Below are 23,175 nucleotides of genomic sequence, written 5' to 3' on the forward strand. Positions count from 1 at the left end.
AAACACAACTGCTTCACGTTTGAAACACAAATGGGACAGAGGTACCCAAGCAATCGACTTTTGTACAAACTACTGATTTGATAAAATTTCTATTGGAGCAAACTCGAAGTGTATCCTTTCAAATAAAGACTTTTTCAAATATGTTCCTATTAAGAACAGCTCTTATTACAAGCAAAATATACTTTTTTTTCTTTATTCTTGTTTCTTTTTAATCTACTTAAAAAAGAAAGAGGTATTCAATTCGGTTGTATTTTTTTTTCATGTTTGCTACCTCATAACTCCATTAGTTTTAAACAGATTAAAAAAAATATTTTTTTTATCTGAAAGGATATACTATAGTTTGGTCCAGTAAAAATTTTATCAATATCGATTCAGTATTTTAGTTTCTAAATCAAAATAACTGGTTTTGTTATAATTGAAATCAATTTATTTTTGTGGGTCACATTCTTTAACTCTTCTTTGCATAATATTTTTTATTAGTGAACTAAATCGAGGTGATATAAATCATGTTCAAAATTAAAGGAACAAAGGTTAAAAAAAAATTACAGCTATGTTTTGCTTTTTGCAATGGACATTAAAAAGGTATCCAGACACGATCAATTTAAAGTGAACTTGGTCTTTTATATAACTTTTGGCCATTCAATGTTATGATGGAAATTTCCACCATTATGCAAAGAAGGGTTAATTATAAATGTACTAATTTTATAAATTAGTACATTAAACAATCTATCTATCTGTATGTAACCAACCATTGTTGACACTCGTGTCGATGACCATCTCAGAGTCGGACAGCTCCCCCTCCCACGACATCGGCCGCTCCCTCTCGTTTTGACTGTCGCACGGCGCGCCGCTTGATGAGCGCTTCTTCTTATTTCGCATGTTTACCTGTAAACAAAAAAAAATCTTATTTAATACAAATTATTTGTCAGCTACTTAGTACCCATTGATTTTAGAGGTAGTATTTTTTTTTATACAACTTAGAATGGCAAACAAGCTGACGGCCCATCTGATGGAAAGTGGTAACCGTCGCCTATAGACATGAGCAGTATATAGACATAACAGAGTATACTGTTTCGCCCGTGATACCCCCCATGCGTTGCCATTCCTGAGGACTCAGGTGTTATTCCTCTGTACCCTGTAAATTCACTCCATATCCCACCCTTCAAACCGAAACACAGTCATGCAAACACAATTGCTTCACGGTTGAAACACGAATGGGACAAAGGTACCCAAACAATCAAATTTTGTACAAAGTCTCCCTCTGATAATATATTAATAGTAATAGTATAACTAATCAATTAGACCGCTTCTAGACGTCGTGTCTATATAAAGTTAGATTAGTTTCGCTGCATCTTATGTTGGTGATTCTATAAATAAATAAACAAAGCATACACCAGTTTTTAACAGACTTCAAAAAAAGGAGCTTCTGCATTTGGTTATATTTTTGTTTTTTTTTTTACAACACAGGGGGCAAACGAGCATGCGGCTTACCTGATGGTAAGTGACTACCGCCGCCCATGATCATCCACAACACTAGCGGCATTGCAGGTGTGCTGCCGGCCTTTTAAAAAGGAATATACTCTTTTCTTGAAGGTTATGTTGTCGTATCGGTTCGGAAATACTGCTGCTGGAAGTTGATTCCAAAGAATGGTTGTGCGTGGGAGAAAGTGCCTTGAAAAACGCACGATGGAAGATCGCCACTCGTCCAGATGATTGGGATGAAACTTTAGTTTGTGGCGGGTTGTACGGTGGTGAAAATCAGCAGCAGGTATCAATCCGAACAATTAATTCGATTTTTGCACTTAGTAAGTCATTAAGGTATTAATTTATATTTATTAAGTTAAATATCTTATTCAATACTGACTATTGTTTATGTCAAGTAAGATTTTGTATAAAATTCGCCTACTTTAGTACGGCAACGCATGGGATGGTTCATGTCTATAGGTGAAAAATCGTCACCTAAATTTGCAATCCACTTTTTATCTGGTAGGTCGTCAGCTTGTTCGTAATTCTAAGATACATAAAAAGGGCTAACTCGACAGACTTTCTATCTACATCATAATGATTCCCTTACCCAAATATCTTAATCGGACTATTAAGCATGTTACGCGCGGACTTACTTACGGGACTTAAATATGGTAGGAAAAATTTATATACAATATAACGACCACCATTTTTGGTAATTCTCACGGGAACGGGAAATGACGGGATTCGATTACGACGGATTCGCGTGGCCGATTTCGTGGGAAACAGCCACTTAGTTATAAATACAATTAACTAAAAATTAATAAGTAGATCGTAGTTTTTACTTCTTGCTTGTCATGGTACCATGATAGGTAACCATATATCATGATAAGTAAGTGAATGATAAGAAACGCAGTGCTCTAACTGACACAAGAGGGTATAGTGGTAAAACGAGGGTGATGTGAACGTCACAGGATAAAAGTAATCTTCATTCATTCATATTAATTACTTTTCAACCGACTTTAAAAAAGGAGGGTCCTTAATTAGGTTTTTTAATGTTTGTTACCTCATAACTCCATCAGTTGTATGCTGATTTGAATTTTTTTTTTTTTTTAACTGAAAGAATATTCTTAAAGATTAATCTTATAGAAAGATTATCAAAATCGGTTCCGTAGTTTAGTTTTTAAATTAAAATAACTGGTTTTACCACAATTGGAGTCGATTTTTTTACTATCTGATGTTAAAATCGTGTATTCAAGATATCGTGTTATAATCCAAGATATACCTGTAGGTATTGCGTGTACGCAAGTAGCCATTTAAGCATGATACAATAATAAACATTTTTACAAAGCAAATAAATATAATTATAAATATTTTTTCAAAAAAAGTAAGTTTATAAAATTTCTTTTGTGCATGTTATGTTGTATTAGCTGTTAACTGTCCAGTGCTGAACTGGGAGGAGGGGGGGGGGGGGAGTGGTCACTAGTAGTTATCTAAGTAATAATAAGATTAGTAGAATTATATGGGAAGCGATTACTACATTCCATCAGGTGAATCGCCAATTTTTTTGTCATTCCAGTAAATAAAAAAAATGGCGGGTACCGATCACAGTATGGAGCGATAAAGATAAGTATATTTTAAAATACGTATTTAAATGCACAATGTACGCTGGAATGTCGATGAGAACGAATCGTCCACAAAATTAAAGAGGGGAATTCGGAACAACAGGTAGAACAAAGACTGTGCGTGACCTAAATAAATAAAATATTCTGCGAATGGGCGTACGTATGCTTGGCAGATACCTATTTCCATTATTATAGAATAAACCTCATACAAAGACAATAGTTTTGGTTAAAATTTTGTTAGTTGCTTGCATTTTCCATAATATATCAGCCGTTAACTGTCCACTGCTGAACATAGGCCTTTCCCATAAAGGGAATATTGCCAGTAATTTTTTTTTATACAACTTACAAAGGCAAACAAGCTGACGGCCCACCTGATGGAAAGTGGTAGCCGTTGGCTGTAAACATCAGTATATAAAATATCCTAAATAAGATACTTTATATACTGATTCCCGCAGGCGAAGCCACGGATTTTTTTTTATGCAACTTAGAATGGCAAACAGGCTGAGGGCCCACCTGATGGAAAGTGGTAGCCGTTGCCTATAAACATCAGTAAATAAAGTATCTTAAATAAGATATTTTATATACTGATTCCCGCAGGCGAAGCCACGGATTTTTTTTTATGCAACTTAGAATGGCATACAGGCTGAGGGGCCACCTGATGGAAAGTGGTAGCCGTTGCCTGTAAACATCAGTATATAAAGTATCCTAAATAAGATATTTTATATACTGTTTCCCGCAGGCGAAGCCACGGATTTTTTTTATGCAACTTAGCATGGCAAACAGGCTGACGGCTTACCTGATGGAAAGTGGTTGCCGTTGCCTGTAAACATCAGTATATAAAGTATCCTAAATAAGATACTTTATACACTGATTCCCGCAGGCGAAGCCACGGATTTTTTTATGCAACTTAGAATAGCATACAAGCTGACGGCCCGCCTGATGGAAAATGGTAATTGTCACCTATAGACATGAGCAGTACCATGGACATAATAGAGTATACTGTTTCGCCCATGATACTCCCTATGCGTTGCCATTCCTGAAAACACAGGTGTTATTTTTGTGCCCTGTAAATTGCCATTGCCATATCCTACCTTTCAAACCAAAAAACAGCCATGTAAACATAACTGCTTCACGATAGAAACACAAATGGGACAGAGGTGCCCAAGCAAACGACTTTTATACAAAATCTCCCACTGATAAATTACATCTAGTAAAATATTATAAATGAGAAAGTGAATTGAAGACCAATTTAAGATTTTTGTCCCGAAATTTAGCATAAATGTTCGGATGGAGGACTTAGGCTACTTTTTATCTTGAACAATTAAATATATCCCGATCACGCGGACGAAGTCGCGGTTAAAGACTGGTGTATGAGGATGAGCCTTTTTTCGTGGATATAATTTCCCTTTATATTGTAGCATGCAATTTGCAATGCAAGAGTGCTATACTCGGAGTTTCTTTGCGTGACAGAATAAAAAACGAGGAGATCTGCAAATAAAGCAAAGTAACCGATATAGCCCGAAGGATAAACAAGCTGAAGTGGCCTCTAATGCATTGTAGGGAGTCAATAGATGATCAGTGAATCAGGTGGCTCAGGACCGTTCCTTATGGCAGTCTATAGGGCAGGCTTATGTCCCGCAATGGACAGATAATGGCCGAGATGATAATAATGCAATTTTAGGGTCTCTTTTTATAACTGAATCTATTAGAGACGAAAGCCTAAAAAGTAAATTTCGTTCACGAAAAAATCTCCTTAGTCTGCGCAGACTATAATAAAAAAAAGCTTGCGTAACCTTATATAAAAAAAAAATAAATAAAAGGTATTTAATGTAATAATTTATGTCATAATAGAGTAGATAGAGAGAAGAGATAAGTACATTTTGGCATATGAAATTACAAAAAGAAACATCATTACTAAGCAACATTTAATAATTTAGACAGTTATATTAAATACTTTTTAGGATAACAGTGTGTTTAATTTCTTTTTTGTAGTAAGACGATTATTATTTATACAAATAGATAAATTATTATTAACTTATTTTTAACACAAAAGAAATACGCAGACGCGTGATCATTGTTGTGTCTTTTGTTGATTTACAAAATGGTAGTTAGATGCATGAACATAAATAGAATAATCAAAATATGACTCAGTAGGTAGATTCTAAGGAAACGTGACCTTTATAACTAATTATTATGTTCGCTGTCAGGCGCCAGTAGATTTAGCATTAAAACATTAAGTAGCTAATATTGTGTAATCTATGCTCGTATGTAAATGAATCTAAATCTATATACATACTTGTATAATAAAATTGTACCTGGAAGATTGTGTATTGAAGATTTTATCAAAAAATCATCATCATCATATCAATCATTAACTGTCCACTGTTGAACATAGACCTCGAAACCTCTAGCAAAGATGGAAGCCAAGACGTATTTTAAAGATAGTAAAGTCTAATATTTGCTGTGTGTTCCCGGTATAGAATGGGCTATCTCTTTCCCCCGAGTATCATAAGAGACAAATTAAGGAAACTTAATCGAGGAATGGGCACTAGCGTCCTTCTTAAAACATTACTAAAGCCTGCCGATCTGGCTGTCGAGCGTAGCAACTACCGGCAAAGCCCCCAATATTGGGGGGAAAGGGATTGTTAGTAATGGAGACTAAGAATCCCATTGCTAGCAATATACCCAACCAGGTCGAGCTCCTCGTGGTTCCCCCTGGAAACTATCATATATTCCAGATTAATTCATCATGATGGGCTAACTGGCCTGTTTTCATTTTAATCGATTACCCTTTATTGGCGCCCCGCCAGCGTATCCCGTTAGCGCAGGCGGGGTTACCATTCCATTTTCATCCAATAAAAAAAAGCCCCCCAATATTAGGAGGCCTATGTTAGATAGTGGACAGTTAAAGGTTGACATAATAATGATGTATGTATCATGTTAAATGCCTATGCAATATGTATGTATATCATATTGGTTTTTAACAACTAAATACTAGTAGAAAATTAGAAGCCACCGTCGATATCTAACGATATCGCGGTAACCCCGAAACTCTTTCTTAGTCTCCATAGAGACTTGCAAAACCAAAAATTTGTACTCAATGCTACAAACCTCGTGCTGGTGTTGGTTGAAGTCAATTTTGGAGACCTCGGCGTCAGTGGAGTCCTCGTCGTGTGGATCTGAAGACACACTGATGCGGACCCCACTCGAACTGTACGAGAATTGAACTGAAATGAAAGATATCATAAAGTTATGATAATTATTTACATTTATTTATTTATATATACTTAATTGTACACACTGATTGTATATAAAAATATGACAGATGTAAGTAAATGTACAAAGGCGAGCTTAACTCTAAAAGAGTTCTCTTCCAGCAAACTCAGAGAGAAAAATTAATTAATTATATTAAGTTATCTTTATTAATATTATAAATGTGAAAGTAAGTTTGTTTGTTTGTTATCTCTCGGCACCGCAACTGTTTAACAATTACTATGAAATGTGCTATACAGGTACTATATCGTCATAGTCGTAGAACACTGACGGATCTGACAAAGATTACATATAAAGATCCGTCTGTATTCTACGACTATGACGATATGAGAGAAAGAAGGATATAGGATACTTTTTGTTCTACTTAGTGAACATATTCCTGTGACAAGGACGAAGTTATAGGCGGAAAAATTGTTAGTAATGGGGAGGTTAATCCCATTGCTGTTAATATCAACTCTATCAGGTCAACCTCCACGCAGGTTCCCCTGGAAATTATCGTAACTAATTTATCGTCGAATTTGTTACAATGGACTAACTGACCTGCCTTTTCATCCTCACCTATAACCTCTTATTGGTAGCCCGACAAGGTATACCAACAGTGCAGGCGCGGTTACCATGTCATTTTCACCCATAAAAAAGGACGAAATTGTGGGTAAAGGCTGGTACAAAATAACGGCGGTTCTCAGTTCGACTGTATTTTTATTATGACTATGTTACATGATAACATCGCCAATTTAAACCGATTTTCACGATTATTTTTGTAATTTTATAATTTTGGCAACGCATGAAGAGTATCATACAGGCGATACAGTATAATAATTATAAAAATGTCTACAATGCGCACAAAAAAGATGTATACAAAGAATATTGATACAGAATGTGCAAATTCAAAAGGTGGTTTGAACGCTAAAGAAAATCTTTTACAGTCAACTTGGCATAAAGTAATAGGTACACTTTGTTATCTCCATGGTACTTTTCATGTCTATTGGCTACCGTTACCACTTTTTATCAGGTGGGCCATCAGTTTGTTTGCCGTTTCAGAAAATCTGAATCGCCCCTCTATCTTTTTTGGCGCGCAAACTCTACTTTTCTTAATTTAAATTCCAAACACTTTTATGTGTAACTCTTGTATGGTATTGTAAAACTTGAGTTTTTTTTTAGTATACGAGGTCTGTCCGGAAAGTTCGTATAAAAGTGTTCTGGAATGCGAGAAAGAGGAGTGGGGAGGCCAGGTAAGCGCAGGACCCCTTCCTTATGTCCCTAACAATGCTTCAGTTCTGGTCTGACCGCCGTGCGGTGCGAACTGGCTTGTCACGCCATCTGTGAAGTTACCTCTTAACGAAACCCCGTCGGCATGGAGCCCGCTTCCGTTGAAGAGCAGCGCGTCGTAATCAAGTTTCTCTCGAAACTCGGCAAGAATGGCCGTGAAATTTTTGCCGATCTCAGAACAGTTTATGGGGATGATGCTGTGAAGGAACCAACCGTCCACAAGTGGCTAAAAAGATTCAGAGAGGGCCGAGAAAGAGTTCGATGTTCGGGGGATTGTCCATCAAGAATTCGTCCCTCCAGGCCAGACAGTTGATGGAAAATTCTACGTCGATGTGCTCAGACGCCTCAAAGCTCGTGTGGCACGAGTTCGTCCAGAATTGGCGCGAGAGGGGCGTTGGATTCTTCACCACGACAATGCCCCTGCCCACACCTCTCTTGTTGTCCGTGAGTTTTTGAGTAAAAATTCCATTACGGTGACCGAACACCCCCCTATTCGCCGGATTTGGCCCCGTGTGACTTCTTCTTGTTCCCAAAACCAAATTGGTACTTCGGGGGCGGCATTTGGGGGACATAAATGAGATAAAAAAAGCTACGACGGGACAGCTGAGAAACCTACAACCAGAGGACTTTTTCACAGTGGAAACGGCGTTGGCACAAGTGCATTATGTCACAGGGAGTACTTTGAAGGGGATAAAATTGATGTACCTGAATAATTGTAAAATAAAATTTTTAAAAAACTTTTATACGTACTTTCCGGACAAACCTCGTATTTTTTTAATTCTAAATGATCCTCGAGCGAAGACATTTAATGCGTAACATCCTGTCAGTTACGAAAAAAATATTAAAATAACAACGTCGCCGTCTCGAAATACGAATTATATGTATATTTTATTATCATATCGGATGTTTAATGTGATATTTATACGTAATAACAGAAAGGATAAGTTCGAACTCTGACGGTCAATGACTCTATCACTATCACAATATTTTTTTTAATGCTGAGGATTGATAACTGCTCAGTGTTGCCATTAATATTTTTCCTTCATTGATCTTGTTTACACACTCATCATGTTGTTGACGGAACTTTGTCAATATTTAAATGAAAAGAAAAAAAAAAATAACAAATCCGTATTGTTATATGTTACAAAAATAATATTATAAAAAAATAATTAATTAAGAGTTTATTTTATTCAACCTGGATGGATGTAGTCCGAGGCATTTGTCGACTGTTACTGTTATGGTAATTTTGTAGAGCATATTTGAACCTAACGTGTCGAATTCTCAAATTAATTATAAAACCTATTTCTATTGGATAATCTATAATAAGAAATATAATAATAAACTGCCTCACCATTGCTGGTCTCCGGGCCTGTCATGCTGATAGTGGTGACGGATACGTGGACCCCCTCCACCTTTACCGGTTCACCCTCACTGGCCATCGTATTAGCTACCGACACCAATTCACATCACCATAAAATATCGACACTCAATCTATCGACTCGTCGTCGCACTACGCACTAGGGACGTTAACACCATGCACACAACATTTGTCTATTAAAATAACATCCAAAAATATCGATCGTAAATCTTCAAAAACTATTGTCTTTTCCGCATAATGTTTAGAAAAATATTTTTATCGTACATCAGTGATCATCTTGCGTCTTTGCTCATTTTTAAGGCATCAAATATCAGTCTTGATTTGTCGGTGTGGTTACTACATAATTTCGCTTGCTTGGATGTACTGTGACTGTGGGTGAGATATTTGATTATCTGTTTTGTTGCCAAATTCGGATGCAGAGGATTATGTCCCGATGATAATAACAGCATCTTGGTTAACCTGGGAAAGAAAATAACAAAAATTAATAAGTTTAAAACTTCAATTATTAATTTCAATTTTTCAATGATTAGAATTTTAGTAAGTACTTATTATTTTATTTTATTTAATAACTATATAAATACAGTTGTATAGTGTTTCATTTTATAAATAACGTCAAATATAAAGCTTTTACCTGCCATGAAAAAAAAACTATTAAAATTAAATTTAAAATCAAAAACTGTAGAAGTTTCGAAACTGTGTTTATATAAAATACACATACGCGACGCGTCGCGCCACGGCCTTGTGAGCCCGACTAGTGCTTGGCGATAGCGCTGCGATATTATTATCGATAGAATGTGCCGACCCCGTGTCATTGGCATTTTGTTTACAAAGCAGAGGACGAAGCTCGCCGGCGATAACGTAGGTAATGCGTCAGAGGCATTTTACTGAATGAATTGCCGTTTTCAACGTGTTCACACGTGGAATTTAAATATATAAATATTATACTATCTAATATATTCAAAGATGCAAATTAGATACTCAGTTATAATTCTTTTGTAAAGCATTAGGGTAAATTTTTATTGATACAGAAATTATCGGCGAATTCTAAAGAAAACACATCATATATGTTGTCGATAAAATTGTTCTGACAACCACAGTCAATCGAGGAGAGGGGGAGGTGATACGCGGCCTTCACAGAGCCGGTTGTGGCGACCGGCCGCGAGCATTTCGCCTTTCGCGCAGGACTGGTCCGCCGCTCCCAATACCACCAAGCTACACGATAATAATGTCAGTAATGTATCTGATGAGTGTATAAGAGTTAATATTTGTTACTAAATATTTTTTATTAATGGAAATATTGTTTAGAAATGAAACACATACTATTGTAATTTGTAATGCACCTAGTAATACACTAGGTACTTCTTTTGTATATTTAAAAAAAAAAATACAGTATGAATTTTATTATTTTTGTTACTACGAGTAATAAAACATAGTCATGTTTTATTAAATAGTTGAATGTCATACAATTATTATACGAAGGTTACAATTCGCAATATGAACATAAATCATAAATTACGAAACAGTTACATTGAGATTGTTTATAAAAGGAAAGGATAAATATCAGACGGGATCGTCTGCCAGGCCAATTAGTGTCCAATAGAGTCCCTTGCCCCCAGACATTTCTCAGATATCACTACCATGAGGAGTGCACAGTTGCCGTGGCAACCATTTAATTGCCAATTACACAATCCTTAATTTATGTTGTTGTTGCAGCGGCTTATTTGGAAATACTAGTTCTTTTGTTTGTGTTTAAGTAAACAGCATTTTTTGTAAATAATTGCACTCATATGTTTATAAAATATTAGGTGAGCTTTGGAAATTAATAATAAAAGCGTGTTGTAAATTTTTCTAGATAAAACAGTACCTATCAGGTATTGATACACAAAACGAAACCTAAAATATTAGTAAATACTTAATCAATTCTCTTTAATTATTAAACAATAATAATTTATTTTAACGTAAATTTATGACTGTAAGAACATTTATAATTTAATTTAAAAATTTAATTTATAAATAATCATCACCATCATTATTATGAATTTTTTTTGTGAATAAATACATTTCAAAATCTTTATTATTCTAAACTATCTAGGAATACAAATATTACCAACATACCCAATCCTGAGACGGTGTTATGACGTTTTCTTATTCTAAATTTAAATCGAGCAATTGAGATTCAATCTCAATTTGCTGATTCTTTCTTCGAGGTAAACGACTTAAATGTGAGAACGAGACAGATATAATTTTGATGTCCCAATAAAAGGAGTTCATCCGCACGCAAGATGGCGTCATCGTGGCCTAGACAAGGCCGAGCGGTCATTTGTACGATACGCCAGACGAGTGGCTTTGTCTGTTGCGAGTACACGGATTATGTTTAAAGTGTGGAATTTTTCCATTAACAAGTTTATTAGACATTCAATTATTTGATTTGATAAATATATATTAAAATATTTTACAGAATATCTTAAACGTTTCAAATTAATATTTTTTAATCAATGAGCAAAACCTATTTATATTGATTGATAATAATATACCTTGATAACAAGCTAGTAGTGTATACATGTACACAACTTACAAGGTCCAGACATTGCTCAATTACAATGTTAAAAATACAGTAACGATAACAAAAACATTGTTAGTTTAACGCTGTAACTAGTACACATAGTCACTGCGATGTCCTTGCTTCGATAAACTGTCGATAAGACGTGTGAGCTGTGGCGTCGACCGATAATTATCTTAAGGTCACACCACTATCTGTATGACGCGACAATATCAACCCATGCTATGTGATAGTGCCCGTGGAAGACAGGTGTACCTTACACGAAAACAGAATTTATTCAATCCTGATAACGGCTTTTAGTTAAAACTTTTTATTTTATTAACAAATATTTGTATTTGCTATCTCTTACATTCAATATAAGTAGTTATTTTATTAGTTAATTAAATTAAAATAATAAAACATAATATTTGTCAACTATAATAAAAAAAAGAGTATCATAAAAATCACTGATAGCGGACAAAAGACAAAACTAGCTAATGACTAAAAGACCGTTAGTGGATTTCACAATGCTCATACCACGCCAATTTCCATGTCCTTGACCCCGATGACTGGTGTAGAGGTCATGTATCCCCTAGAGTACGACGCACCCTGACAGCCGCAACTAAAATAGACGAGGTTAATACACCCGCACTATTACAATCCTATGAACTTTAAACAAAGAACTGTTAAATTACAATCATCTAAGAGTGTAAATAAACGGAGTTTTATTTTGGCACTTTGCAATATCGTGACAAATTTAATAATGATAAAGTACCTGTATTTGTTTCATTGTGATTATTATTATCATCGACCTTCGTGTTCATCGTGTAATTACTAATTATTTTCATGGTAAAATAAATTAATTTTAATAGCATTTATATTCATTTTGGTATTTGTCAAGATTTTATCGATGTCGATATTCGTGAAAATACGACACTAATTGAATAAGGCAGCCCATAAGTATAAATGATTGGATTTTTTAATGAGAATAATTTTTATTTTTCATACAAAATTATTCTGTGTATATATATTATGCTTTTAAAACTTCATATCTACTCGTAATACCTCACATCCAAAAATCAGAGACCCATTTTAGAAATTCCTTGATGTGGTTCGTTGAGAAACTATTTATAATTAATTATGCATGTTGTTATTATTGAATTATTAAAGTTAAAACTTTTAGAAATATTGTATTTAGAAATTCATAAAACGATTTTTCTTACAGAATGTAACTTATTGGATATACAAATTTTATATAACAGTTTGTATATCCAATAAGACTGATTCTTTTGAAAGCTGCAAATAAATATGCGAAAATACGAATAAGACTCAAGGTGACTGGCGCGACGAGCGGTTTGTCGTAATCTAAATCTAAATGTTACTATAAATTTAACGTGCTAGACTAGACGTTAGATGAAAATAAAGTTAATCTAATTTTATGATGATATATTGAGTTTCTGTTTCGATTGAATGGCGGGAAACCATCGTAGTACGCAGGAATGGCACCGCAAGAGAGGTTTATGAGCTGTTTATGTACCTAAGCGACGGTTGCCCCTTTCTATCAGGTGGAGCGACGAAGTTATTTGCTAATTTATGTATTATAAAAAAATATATGAAATAAATAACCGTTAAATTGGATTAATTTATAAATATAGTAGTGCTATTTAGTATTAGATTATGTGTGGTTATACGATGTTATTCTGCTTTTGCATACGATCGATTTTTTTTTTTGTTTAAAGGAGACTGCAGCTTTAAAAGAAGTTTTTAAAATCGAATGTAATTTTTTGTGTGAATATTTTATACAGTTTATTTAATCGACCTCCTTTTAAAAGTAGCTTAAATAAATACATAAAAATAAACACTGATTAAGGACATTCTTAATTTGTATTTTAATTTCTTTTCTAACTGTTGCCATGTGCATAAATTAAAGCATCAATGTATGAGTATACATTATGGCCAGATCTTAGAATTGATTACTTCATGATGCGGCTGATCATTTCATGAAATGATAATCCATTCAATTCAATTCAATTTATTTATAGCATTCTTACAATTTTATTATAAAAGATGTTAGTAATTGATGTAGTACATTGTAGACCCTGTAGGGTCTCTATCTTATGATATGGCCAGCTAAAACTGACCATGTCGTTTAAACATCAGCACTTAATGATATGCTAATCCACGTTAAAATACATCATTAATGTAGGATTTATTACATCTGAGTGACTTTCGTAAAATTTAAATAGTTTTGTGTCGTAACTGTTACAGGAAAACGCCCTATATCGATAAATTTTAGGTTATACCGATAAATCTTATATTTTACCGGTAAATCTTAAGTTTTATCGGTAAATGTTAGATTTTACGGGTAAATATTAGGTTTTACCGGTAAATCTTAAGTAAACGGGCAAAGCTATAAACTGAGTTGTGACCATTTTCTGTTACAATGGCACACGCATGAAAAAAGGAAATTGTTGTTTTATATATTTTGCTTTTTGTTTTTTTGATGCTTTTTTTTTGTTTTTCATTCTCTTTTACTGTGTATTATGTGTATGTTTATATTGTAATTTGTGTGTTGTAAGTAATGCAAATAAATTATCTATCTATCTATCTATCAATTCCTTCTATACATTTCCCGTTCGCTTAATAACATTTATATTAGACTACAAGTAAATTCTATGATAACTTTTTGCCCGCTACTTTCTACCCGTGGATTTCTGAAGTAGGAAAACCAATGGAACAAATAGAGACTCTTTATTGTTTCCTTTAAAAGATTACAATAGTAAATACAAACAATTACAAGAAAATATTTACACTAAGAAAATAATGGGTGGCCTTATCGCTAAAAGCAATTTCTTCCAGGCCAGAGGAGTATTTAATCAACAAGACAACTTTTAAACCGAGTAATCAAGAGAAACATTCAACAGATTTTTAATTAAACCTTTGGGAGCATAAAAACTTGAAAACTGCATCCAATTGGGCGCAATATTATTTGTGCGCTAACGGAAGTAGTATACAGACAAAAGTTCTATAAATTATTGTTTTGGCTAGATGGAGTGACGACCTCAAAGGCATTGCAGGGAATCAGTGGATGTAGGCGGCTCAGGGTTGTTTCTTATGGCAGTCCATGGGGGAGATCTATGTCCAGAAGTGAACGGATAATGGCTGAAACGACGATGATGATTGTTTCGACATCTATTGGTATTTTATTACAATACTTCATATTATTTTTTTCTTAAATATCTTCTATGTACAGAACATGGTCCAGTTACAATATTATTATATTAGTAAAATTAAACATATGTATGTATATAATTCAGTAATTATACTGAAGATATACAGATAACTTATTGGGAATGAACAACAGTAAACGTCATAAGAGCTACATTATTTTAATTAATAAATTAGTATCACTTGTAACTTTAGTTTGTAATATCATAATTCTGCCATTTTGAACTCTTAAACGACAGCTGTATATACAAACTATATTAAACAAGAATAAGCAATATACCTACACGTTTGAAGTGAAGCTATATTATCATCACATTATGTATAAAGTATAATTTATATATAATTTATATTGTACCATATTGCGAAATTATTTTATATTGAGCGTGGACTGTAGGGGTGCTGGTTCAGGCTGGAGAGAAACGCAATAATTTTGTTTTCTTGAAGCTCCCGGTTCCGTTCTGAAGAGTTCCTATTTCTTATCGGTTGGGAGTGTACTGTGTCGCAGAGCAGAGCAGAGCATGCCGCTCGACGGCAGGCGGCCTATCTTTATACCCGCCCGGTCGCACGACAACATGTACCAACTCACATTAGCGAGTCTGTGCGAGCGGGACGGGGCGAGTGTGAGAGGGACGCGTATCTCTTCAGAGCGGCACCATTCGGCGTCTATTTATTTGTTACAATTGTCTTATTTCTATTATTTTTACAATTTCTTTCTTATTCCTACTTGTGGGTAATAATGACAAGACACAATAAAAATGTTTTATTCGACTTACAAACTATAAATACATCCTAAAATCTATGTTAAATTAACAATTTAAAACGATTAAAACTAATGACAAAACAATGATAAAATATCGCTATAACTATATAAAATGATTATAATGTCGCGAACAAATTTAATATTAAGTTGATTTCTTAATTTTACTAATACAGTTCAAATAAGAGAGATTTTGAGAACGATTCTGAAACGTACATAGATTTGTATTTTCTTTTTATGTTTGTTACCTCATAACTCCTATATATAGATATAAAAAACCTTACAACAATGATAGGGACAATAACGGGCCATTGCCCATTAAACAAACATTTATACACAATAGAAGCCACAGACAGCCTTTTAGTCGAGGCTGTTTTGACGCCGAAGAAACGGCTTTTCACGTAATCCTGGAATGCGAAGCTGTGGCCTCTCAACGTTATTCACCAGTAAACAATTAACAGCTGATGTGGTAAGGTTGTATATAAAATGTAAAAGTGAATAAAATTAAAGGATACTCATTCATTAATTCGTATATGAGAATAAATACTTAAACATTGCAATATTTGCAATAATAATGTTTCTTGTCGGCAAATGAGGTAAATGTTGAACACCTTGGTCACAAGAAGTGTATTTGCAACGTAGCGTGCACTGTTTGTGCAATGTTCTTGTATAATAACTTATTTACTTCTGTATAACAATATATTTTTTTATTTAAGAGTTTCCTCTTGTCTGGGCAAGTAATTCATGCATTCTTTTCCAGCCAGCTCTATCCCAGCCCATATCTTTGACCTCGCTATACGACATGACACCTAGTGTTTCTTTTATCTGTCCCATGTTGTTACTTCATGTCCTTCCTCTTTTACCATTTTTTATAATGTAGGTATCTGCAAATTTGTCTGGGGGAATTGCAATAAAAATAATCCTGTGTTAATCTATACTTATAATAAATCTGTAGAAAGGTCAATTCTGTACATGAAATATATTTCCAAAATAAGTATCAGGGGGTGAATAGTGAACGATACTGATGCCAAAAATGCAATCAATAAAGTTTTTGTCTGTCTGTATGTTCGTTATAGAAACAAAAACTATTTTAACGAAACTTGGTACAATTATTCTTCATACTCCTTGGTTGGTTATAGTATACTTTTCATCACACTACGATCAATAGGAACAGAGCAGTGAAGAGAAATGTTGAGAAAACGGGAGAAATTACTCCATTTTTAAACTTCCGTCGCGTGTGCAGCCTCAATGGTTAATTTTAAAAATGTAAAAATGTCCACCCGTGCGAAGCCGGAACGGACTGCTAGTATAGAATAAGACCTTTCTTTGTACAGATTGTCTACGTGAACATGGCACGCCCCTTCAACTTCTTATTTCAATGTGTGTGATCATACTCATATATACGCGTAGACCTACTTATTCGTGTGTGTTTGTGAGAAAACCTCTTCAGTAGCGGTTCGGCCAGAGGAGTATTATATTCCTTGGTTGTGACCTTGTAAATATTTTTACTCACACATTTTTAATTCTTTGGATGTTGGAGAGGAATACCATATTATCGTAGACAATCTATATCAAGCTTCATTCAAATCCGTTCAGCCGTTTATACATACTTGAGTAATAACCATGCACATCCTACTAAAAACAAACGAGAAATTTTTTTTTTTTGAAAAATGTACATTTGATTTCAGATTAAAAGAAAAGTACTATATGCCAAAAAAGATCATAATATCTTGAATTAACACAAGAGTTTCATCCTTATTCAAGCAAGCAAATCTGCATTATTTATTTATTTATACTTTATTGTACACAAAAATTACATAGTTAGAGTCTATATTAAATGAAGATGTACAACAGGCGAGTTTAACTTTCTAAGAGTTGTTTAATTAATTAATTTTAATTATAATAATACGCTTAGTAATGTTTTGTTTTTATTACTGACTAGCTTTTTCCTGCTATTTCTTGCACGTGTACTTCAGAAGTAGGAAAACCATTGAAATAGACTTATAGACAGCGTATAAAGAAGAAAACAGACTAGATTTTAAGTTAGATCTTCAAGAACACAACTGCGAGAACCGCATTCAATTTGGTGTAGTAATTTTTGCGTGCTGCCGGAATAAACACATAGCCAGACAGATAAAATTTATAAAAAATATTGTTGTAACATCTATTAATCTTATTAAGACATGTCGTATTATTTTTCTTAAATAACTCTCATGTACAGACATGGTCTTGTTAAGATTTTATTATATTAGTAAAATTAATAGTATAATATAAGTTGCTTCGAATAACAGTGGCTGTTACGAAAATAAAATAAAGGATCGTCCTTCGTTTGTCATTCCTAACAAGACAATATATATAGCAATGTATAGTAACTTTATAATGACCAAGTTTTCACAGCTGTTTCCTATATACTAAAGTACGCTGTATCAAGTTCGGAATACAAATTTTGTTTATAATTTTTAGTAGACGAAACTGTATTATCTGTGTATATGTATTAATTAAAAGATAACAAAGAGGGATGACGATAGAGAGACGAAGGTCAACTGGAAATTAAACAACATTGATTATTTTAGACTACTTTAAGAGAGGAGGAATTTCTCAATCCGTTTTTTTTTTACAACGCAGGGGGCAAACGAGCATGCGGCTCACCTGATGGTAAGTGACTACCGCCGCCCATGATCACCCACAACACCAGCGGCATTGCAGGTGTGCTGCAGGCCTTTTAAAAAGGAATATACTCTTTTCTTGAAGGTTATGTTGTCGTATCGGTTCGGAAATACTGCTGCTGGAAGTTGATTCCAAAGAATGGTTGTGCGTGGAAGAAAGTGCCTTGAAAAACGCACGGTGGAAGACCGCCACTCGTCCAGATGATTGGGATGAAACCGTTAGATACCGTTAGACCGCAATAGATAGGGGTTTACTCCCGTATTGGTCTTAAAATTTCAACCGACTTCAAACAGAACGTGGATCTCAATTCGGTTGTATTTTTTTATGTTTGCTACTTCACAGCCCCGTCGGTTGTAAACTGATTTGAAGAATTCTTTTCTTATCTGACAGGTAAAAACTTACAGATTGGTCCCATTGAAATTTTATCAAAATCAAATCAGTGGTTAAGTTTGTAAAACAAAATGGTTTTGTCAAAATTTGTTTTGTGTTTTTTTGTTTTGTGAAGTACAATCTTAAATTTTGTAACGCTTAAAGCTTCTAAGCATTTTAGGTCATATTCTTAACGGAGCAAAAACTACTTGTTGCGAAGAAAAATCTACTTGTTTCAATTCGTGTTGTTCCTAATCGATTGCCTGTTTTGAATTTAAATATTTTCAATTTAATCTGTCTAAAAAACATTTTATCATCACTATCATTATTTCATCATCGTCTCTCTTGCACAACGGTGTTCCGTCACGATTTTTTTTGCAGAACAATATGGACTTATCAGTCGTCAAAACAATATTATACCTATACTGATATAATTAACAGATGATAAAAGTGATGACAACAGAGAAGACGAAGGTCAAATGGAAATTAGACAATTATTATTCTTCACGTCATTCAAAAGGGAGAAAGTTGTTAATCTATCCGAAATTTTATTGATATTTTTGCAATAGATAAGATTTACTCCTTTGTCAATTCTTGGTGATAAAAGCTGCTATTTTCCTTATTAAGCAAAAGCTAATCATTGCGAAACCAACTTCCACGAGATACACGATTCCCTATTCTAAATTCACATATTTCCCATCTATTATTAATGAGATAACTCTATTAAACAGAATACACGTGTATGACCTTTTTAGTGAGTTCATCAATTTCTCTTGAATTATGTATATACACCTTTTTTACTTTTTTTTTTTATATAATTGAGGGATTTGAGTATAAACAACAACGGTTTTAGCCAAATCCAAACACCTGACAATTTATCCGGCTCCATTCTAAGCTATCATTTTATAAGCACGACCTCGACATTCTATTTAACGCATACTGCAATCTAAAATAATGTTCAAATGAATATCAAATTACGTTTGTATTTATTTTATCGTCGCCACAGGTGTATGTTTTAATGCTAATACGCTTTGGAATTATAAGCATTCGGATTTTCATTTCATAAATAAAGCTAGTTTACATGGACTAATTTTTATATGCGATTTTTCGCCGTACTAACCTTAAAAATAATTGATGTAACTGAAATTATTTAAGAATTTGTTTTACAAATAATAATCATAATAAAATAAATTTAGCACCAACACGGGAATAATCTCTGTGGATGGCAAAAATAATTAATGAATGTTTTTAAAATTGGCGAAGATATTTTGTAACATGTACTTGAACGATTAAATGTTTCGTAGACATATTATGATAAAGTTATTTGAACTTAGAACGCGGAATCGCGGTTTTGTTCCACAAAAAAATGGTAGCTTTAATCGTCAAAAAATATATATGGAATCAAGACAAGAGTAATTTCTATTTGAGTACATAAAATACTGTGAAAATCGGTTCAGATTTGGCGATATCAGAAACTGACAATTCTGTTTGTTTTAAACAAACCAGGTATTAAAATTTTTGGCAAAGCATTATTCCGTATTATTCAGTCTATATACCTACACAGTAAGTACACAGAGATCATTGACTTAAGGTGACATTATCAAAGTCCCAAATAGTCCCAATTAATACAAAGAATTCGTTTGTTTTTTCCACAATATGCACCCAATAGGTCTTATTTCGAGACATTTATAACGAAACAAGTTTTCTTCTTGATAAAGTTAGAGAAACACAATTCGCCTTTATTTTCTATATGTAATGCGATATCTTCACCAATTTTTAATCGACTTCACAAAAGGACGTGTTTCTTTCAATTCGGTTGTATTTTTTGTTTGGTATCTAAATTCGTCATTTATAAACTGATTTGGAAAATTCCTTTTTTTTATCTAAAAGGATATACAGATTGTCGGAAAGACACTTACAGATTGATCCTATACATATTTTATCAAAATCGGTAGTTTGGTTTTTAAAACAAAATAAGTTATTTTGATTGAAGTGAGTAATTTCTTTGATTCAAAAGAATTTTCTCAAGTCGTCTAATTTTGTTGCTTTATGATGCAACAAGACCAATTCTGAATTGATTTTCACAGCTCTTTTTGAAATCGATTGGGTGTGTTCCTCCCATTCCGTACTAATTTTGTCGGGATTGAAATATTGTTTTTATTCGTTTGCCGTGGTATGGACATGTGATGAACACGGAAGAAGAGAATGTGGTAAGAAATGTATTAAAGTCGGGCAGCTCGAATTGTTGACGATCGGCGTCTTACTGTCCGGCTCGACCCACTGAAACTGCGTAGAGATGTTGCATCTCTGTGCATCTTCTACCGAATTTATCATGGGGAGTGCTCTGAAGAATTGTTCGGATTGATACCTGCTGCAAATTTTCACCATCGTACAACCCGCCATAAACTAAAATTTCATCCCAACCATCTGGACGAGTGGCGGTCCTCCACCGTGCGTTTTTCAAGGCACTTTCTTCCTCGCACAACCACTCTTTGGAATCAACTTCCAGCAGCAGTATTTCCGAACCGATACGACAACATAACCTTCAAGAAAAGAGCATATTCCTTTTTAAAAGGCCGGCAGCACACCATGGGCGGCGGTAGTCACTTACCATCAGGTGAGCCGCATGCTCGTTTGCCCCCTGTGTTGTAAAAAAAAAAAAAAAAACGTATTCATGTAGATTGTTATAAGTGAAGACCCAGAGACGGATGGGCTGTGTGAAATATGGCATGGCCAGAAAGTGCGTTACTAATGAAATGATTGCAAATAGATTTCAATGGAAGATGAAAACATATTACACCGACCATAATTAGATATGGGAAAAAAGCAGAAAGGAGAAGTATATTTTCCTAAAATTTTATTTTAAATATGTATGTACGAACACAGTAGTAATACCACAATGAAAGAAACGACCAGTGGTCCAATGCCTTTGGCGTTTCCGGAACGATTACAAGACAATTCGGGACGCACTGCTCTGTCTAGACGTGTCTGCTGGACTGGTAGGAAAGGCTTCTTTACACTGTGCTAGTATTCAGCGAATGCAAGGCACAATATAGTTATTTTCAGATCATGATTCATTTGTTCGACCTTGATCGATAGATATGGGGAAAGGAATGTAAATATCTCGTTGCTGCAAGTGTCTTATTATTATTTAACCGTTCGTTTTGAGATTATATGATAATTTTACTGGTACTGTAAAATTATCATGTAGAATGCGGATTTAATGTCGTAGTACTTTTGTAGTTAAATTTATTATTCTTTTTTTATAATGGATGAAAATGGAATAGTGACTTCGTGATGCTATTGGTATATGCAGGTACCTACTACTGATGAAATAAGGTCAGATGGCCAATCGTGACTAATTCATCAGGAATTTATCATATCAGGCGAGACGCGCGCAGTTTGTCTGTAATGTATTATATCTAATATATAAAATACTCGTGTCGCGGTGTTTGTTACCAAACCCCTCCGAAACGGCCTTACCGATTTTTATGAAATTTTGTGTGCATATTGGGTAGGTCTGAGAATCGGCCAACATCTATTTTTCATACCACTCAATGATAAGAGTGATCCATCCCTAATTTTTATTTTTTATTTGTATGATATTTTTTTTTATTTTTGTTTTATTATAATTTAGCATTGAAAAATACAACTTCAAATTTGTAGTACGATAAATTTTCATGTATAGTTATCGAAATTATGTATATGGTAAAACAACGTTTGCCGAGTCAGCTAGTATATAAGTAATAATACAATTTTGAGAAATTGATCAAGTGGACTTTATTTTTTGTACTACATAAAGCTAGAAACTCGTGGTTTCAAATAAATGGAAGCAAATTAAAATAAATCAATATTAAAGATTTGACAGCCATCTGACCTTTCGGCGTGATAGGCCTTAAGGTCTTTTGTGGTTTCTCAAATTCTTTAGCGTTATATTATTATTTTAAAAAATACAAGCTATAAATCCATTTTGAAAAATTTTTCATAAACAATCCTATGTTGGTTTTATGCATGCACGTTTTAAATCCAAATATTTTCGAATGTGTCTTCGAAATATGCTGTGGCTTATCAAATGAAGTCTCTTTTTTTTGGCGAAGCAAAATGCACTTGTCTATAAAATTAGTAAAATATCTTTAATCCTTTAATTGCAACTAATCATCGATCAGTTCCAGACGCACAGAGGCTTTCCTAAGAAATGTCAACGGCGCCAGCGGCGGAATGCGGTAACGGCGGCGACCTATTTACCATGCCCCCTCTGCTGCTCCCAGGCCGGTCTCCCCTCCAACGAGTGGTGGGTGGGTACCGGTCTTGCGTGCCCTCGATGCGTTGTCGATTCCGTGTTGCAAAGTTGTGCAAAATGAATTCAGCTTTTCGATGTAGGTAATTTATTTATTTAACTGGCCATAAATATTAAATTAGATTCGAGCAGCCATATGCCTAATGAGAAATCTCATACAAACGTTCATTATCTACGTAAACCCTTTAGGGTATCAATTAAAAAAAATGCTTTTTAGTGCTTGTCTATGTTAGAAACTGGTGCAAAAATTCATAATTTTTAGGATTTGATTTTCTGTCGTCAATAAGCGTGTCAACCAACAAGCGTCAG

General features: G+C 34.2%; 1 protein-coding gene across 2 annotated transcripts in view; it reads right to left on the bottom strand.

Annotated features, from left to right (window-relative positions):
* The window catches only part of LOC113522648 (nuclear hormone receptor FTZ-F1 beta), a 62,158-nt gene that overhangs the window by 20,394 nt on the left and 18,589 nt on the right, over nt 1–23,175 (bottom strand). Inside the window, exons 1-4 of one of the 2 annotated variants that reach the window (XM_026908406.3) lie at nt 9,641–9,773; nt 8,983–9,468; nt 6,201–6,316; nt 750–885 (exon numbers count right to left, since the gene is read on the bottom strand). In XM_026908406.3, coding sequence (XP_026764207.2) covers nt 750–885; nt 6,201–6,316; nt 8,983–9,070 — 340 coding nt within the window. In that variant the 5' untranslated portion in view covers nt 9,071–9,468; nt 9,641–9,773. Of the gene's footprint in view, nt 1–749; nt 886–6,200; nt 6,317–8,982; nt 9,469–9,640; nt 9,774–23,175 lie in introns of those variants that run through there. The other variant, XM_026908405.3, reaches the window with a different exon arrangement.

Source organism: Galleria mellonella, unplaced genomic scaffold (genome assembly GCF_026898425.1).
Source record: "Galleria mellonella isolate WM207_F2 unplaced genomic scaffold, CSIRO_AGI_GalMel_v1 utg515, whole genome shotgun sequence".
Classification (NCBI taxonomy): domain Eukaryota; kingdom Metazoa; phylum Arthropoda; class Insecta; order Lepidoptera; family Pyralidae; genus Galleria; species Galleria mellonella.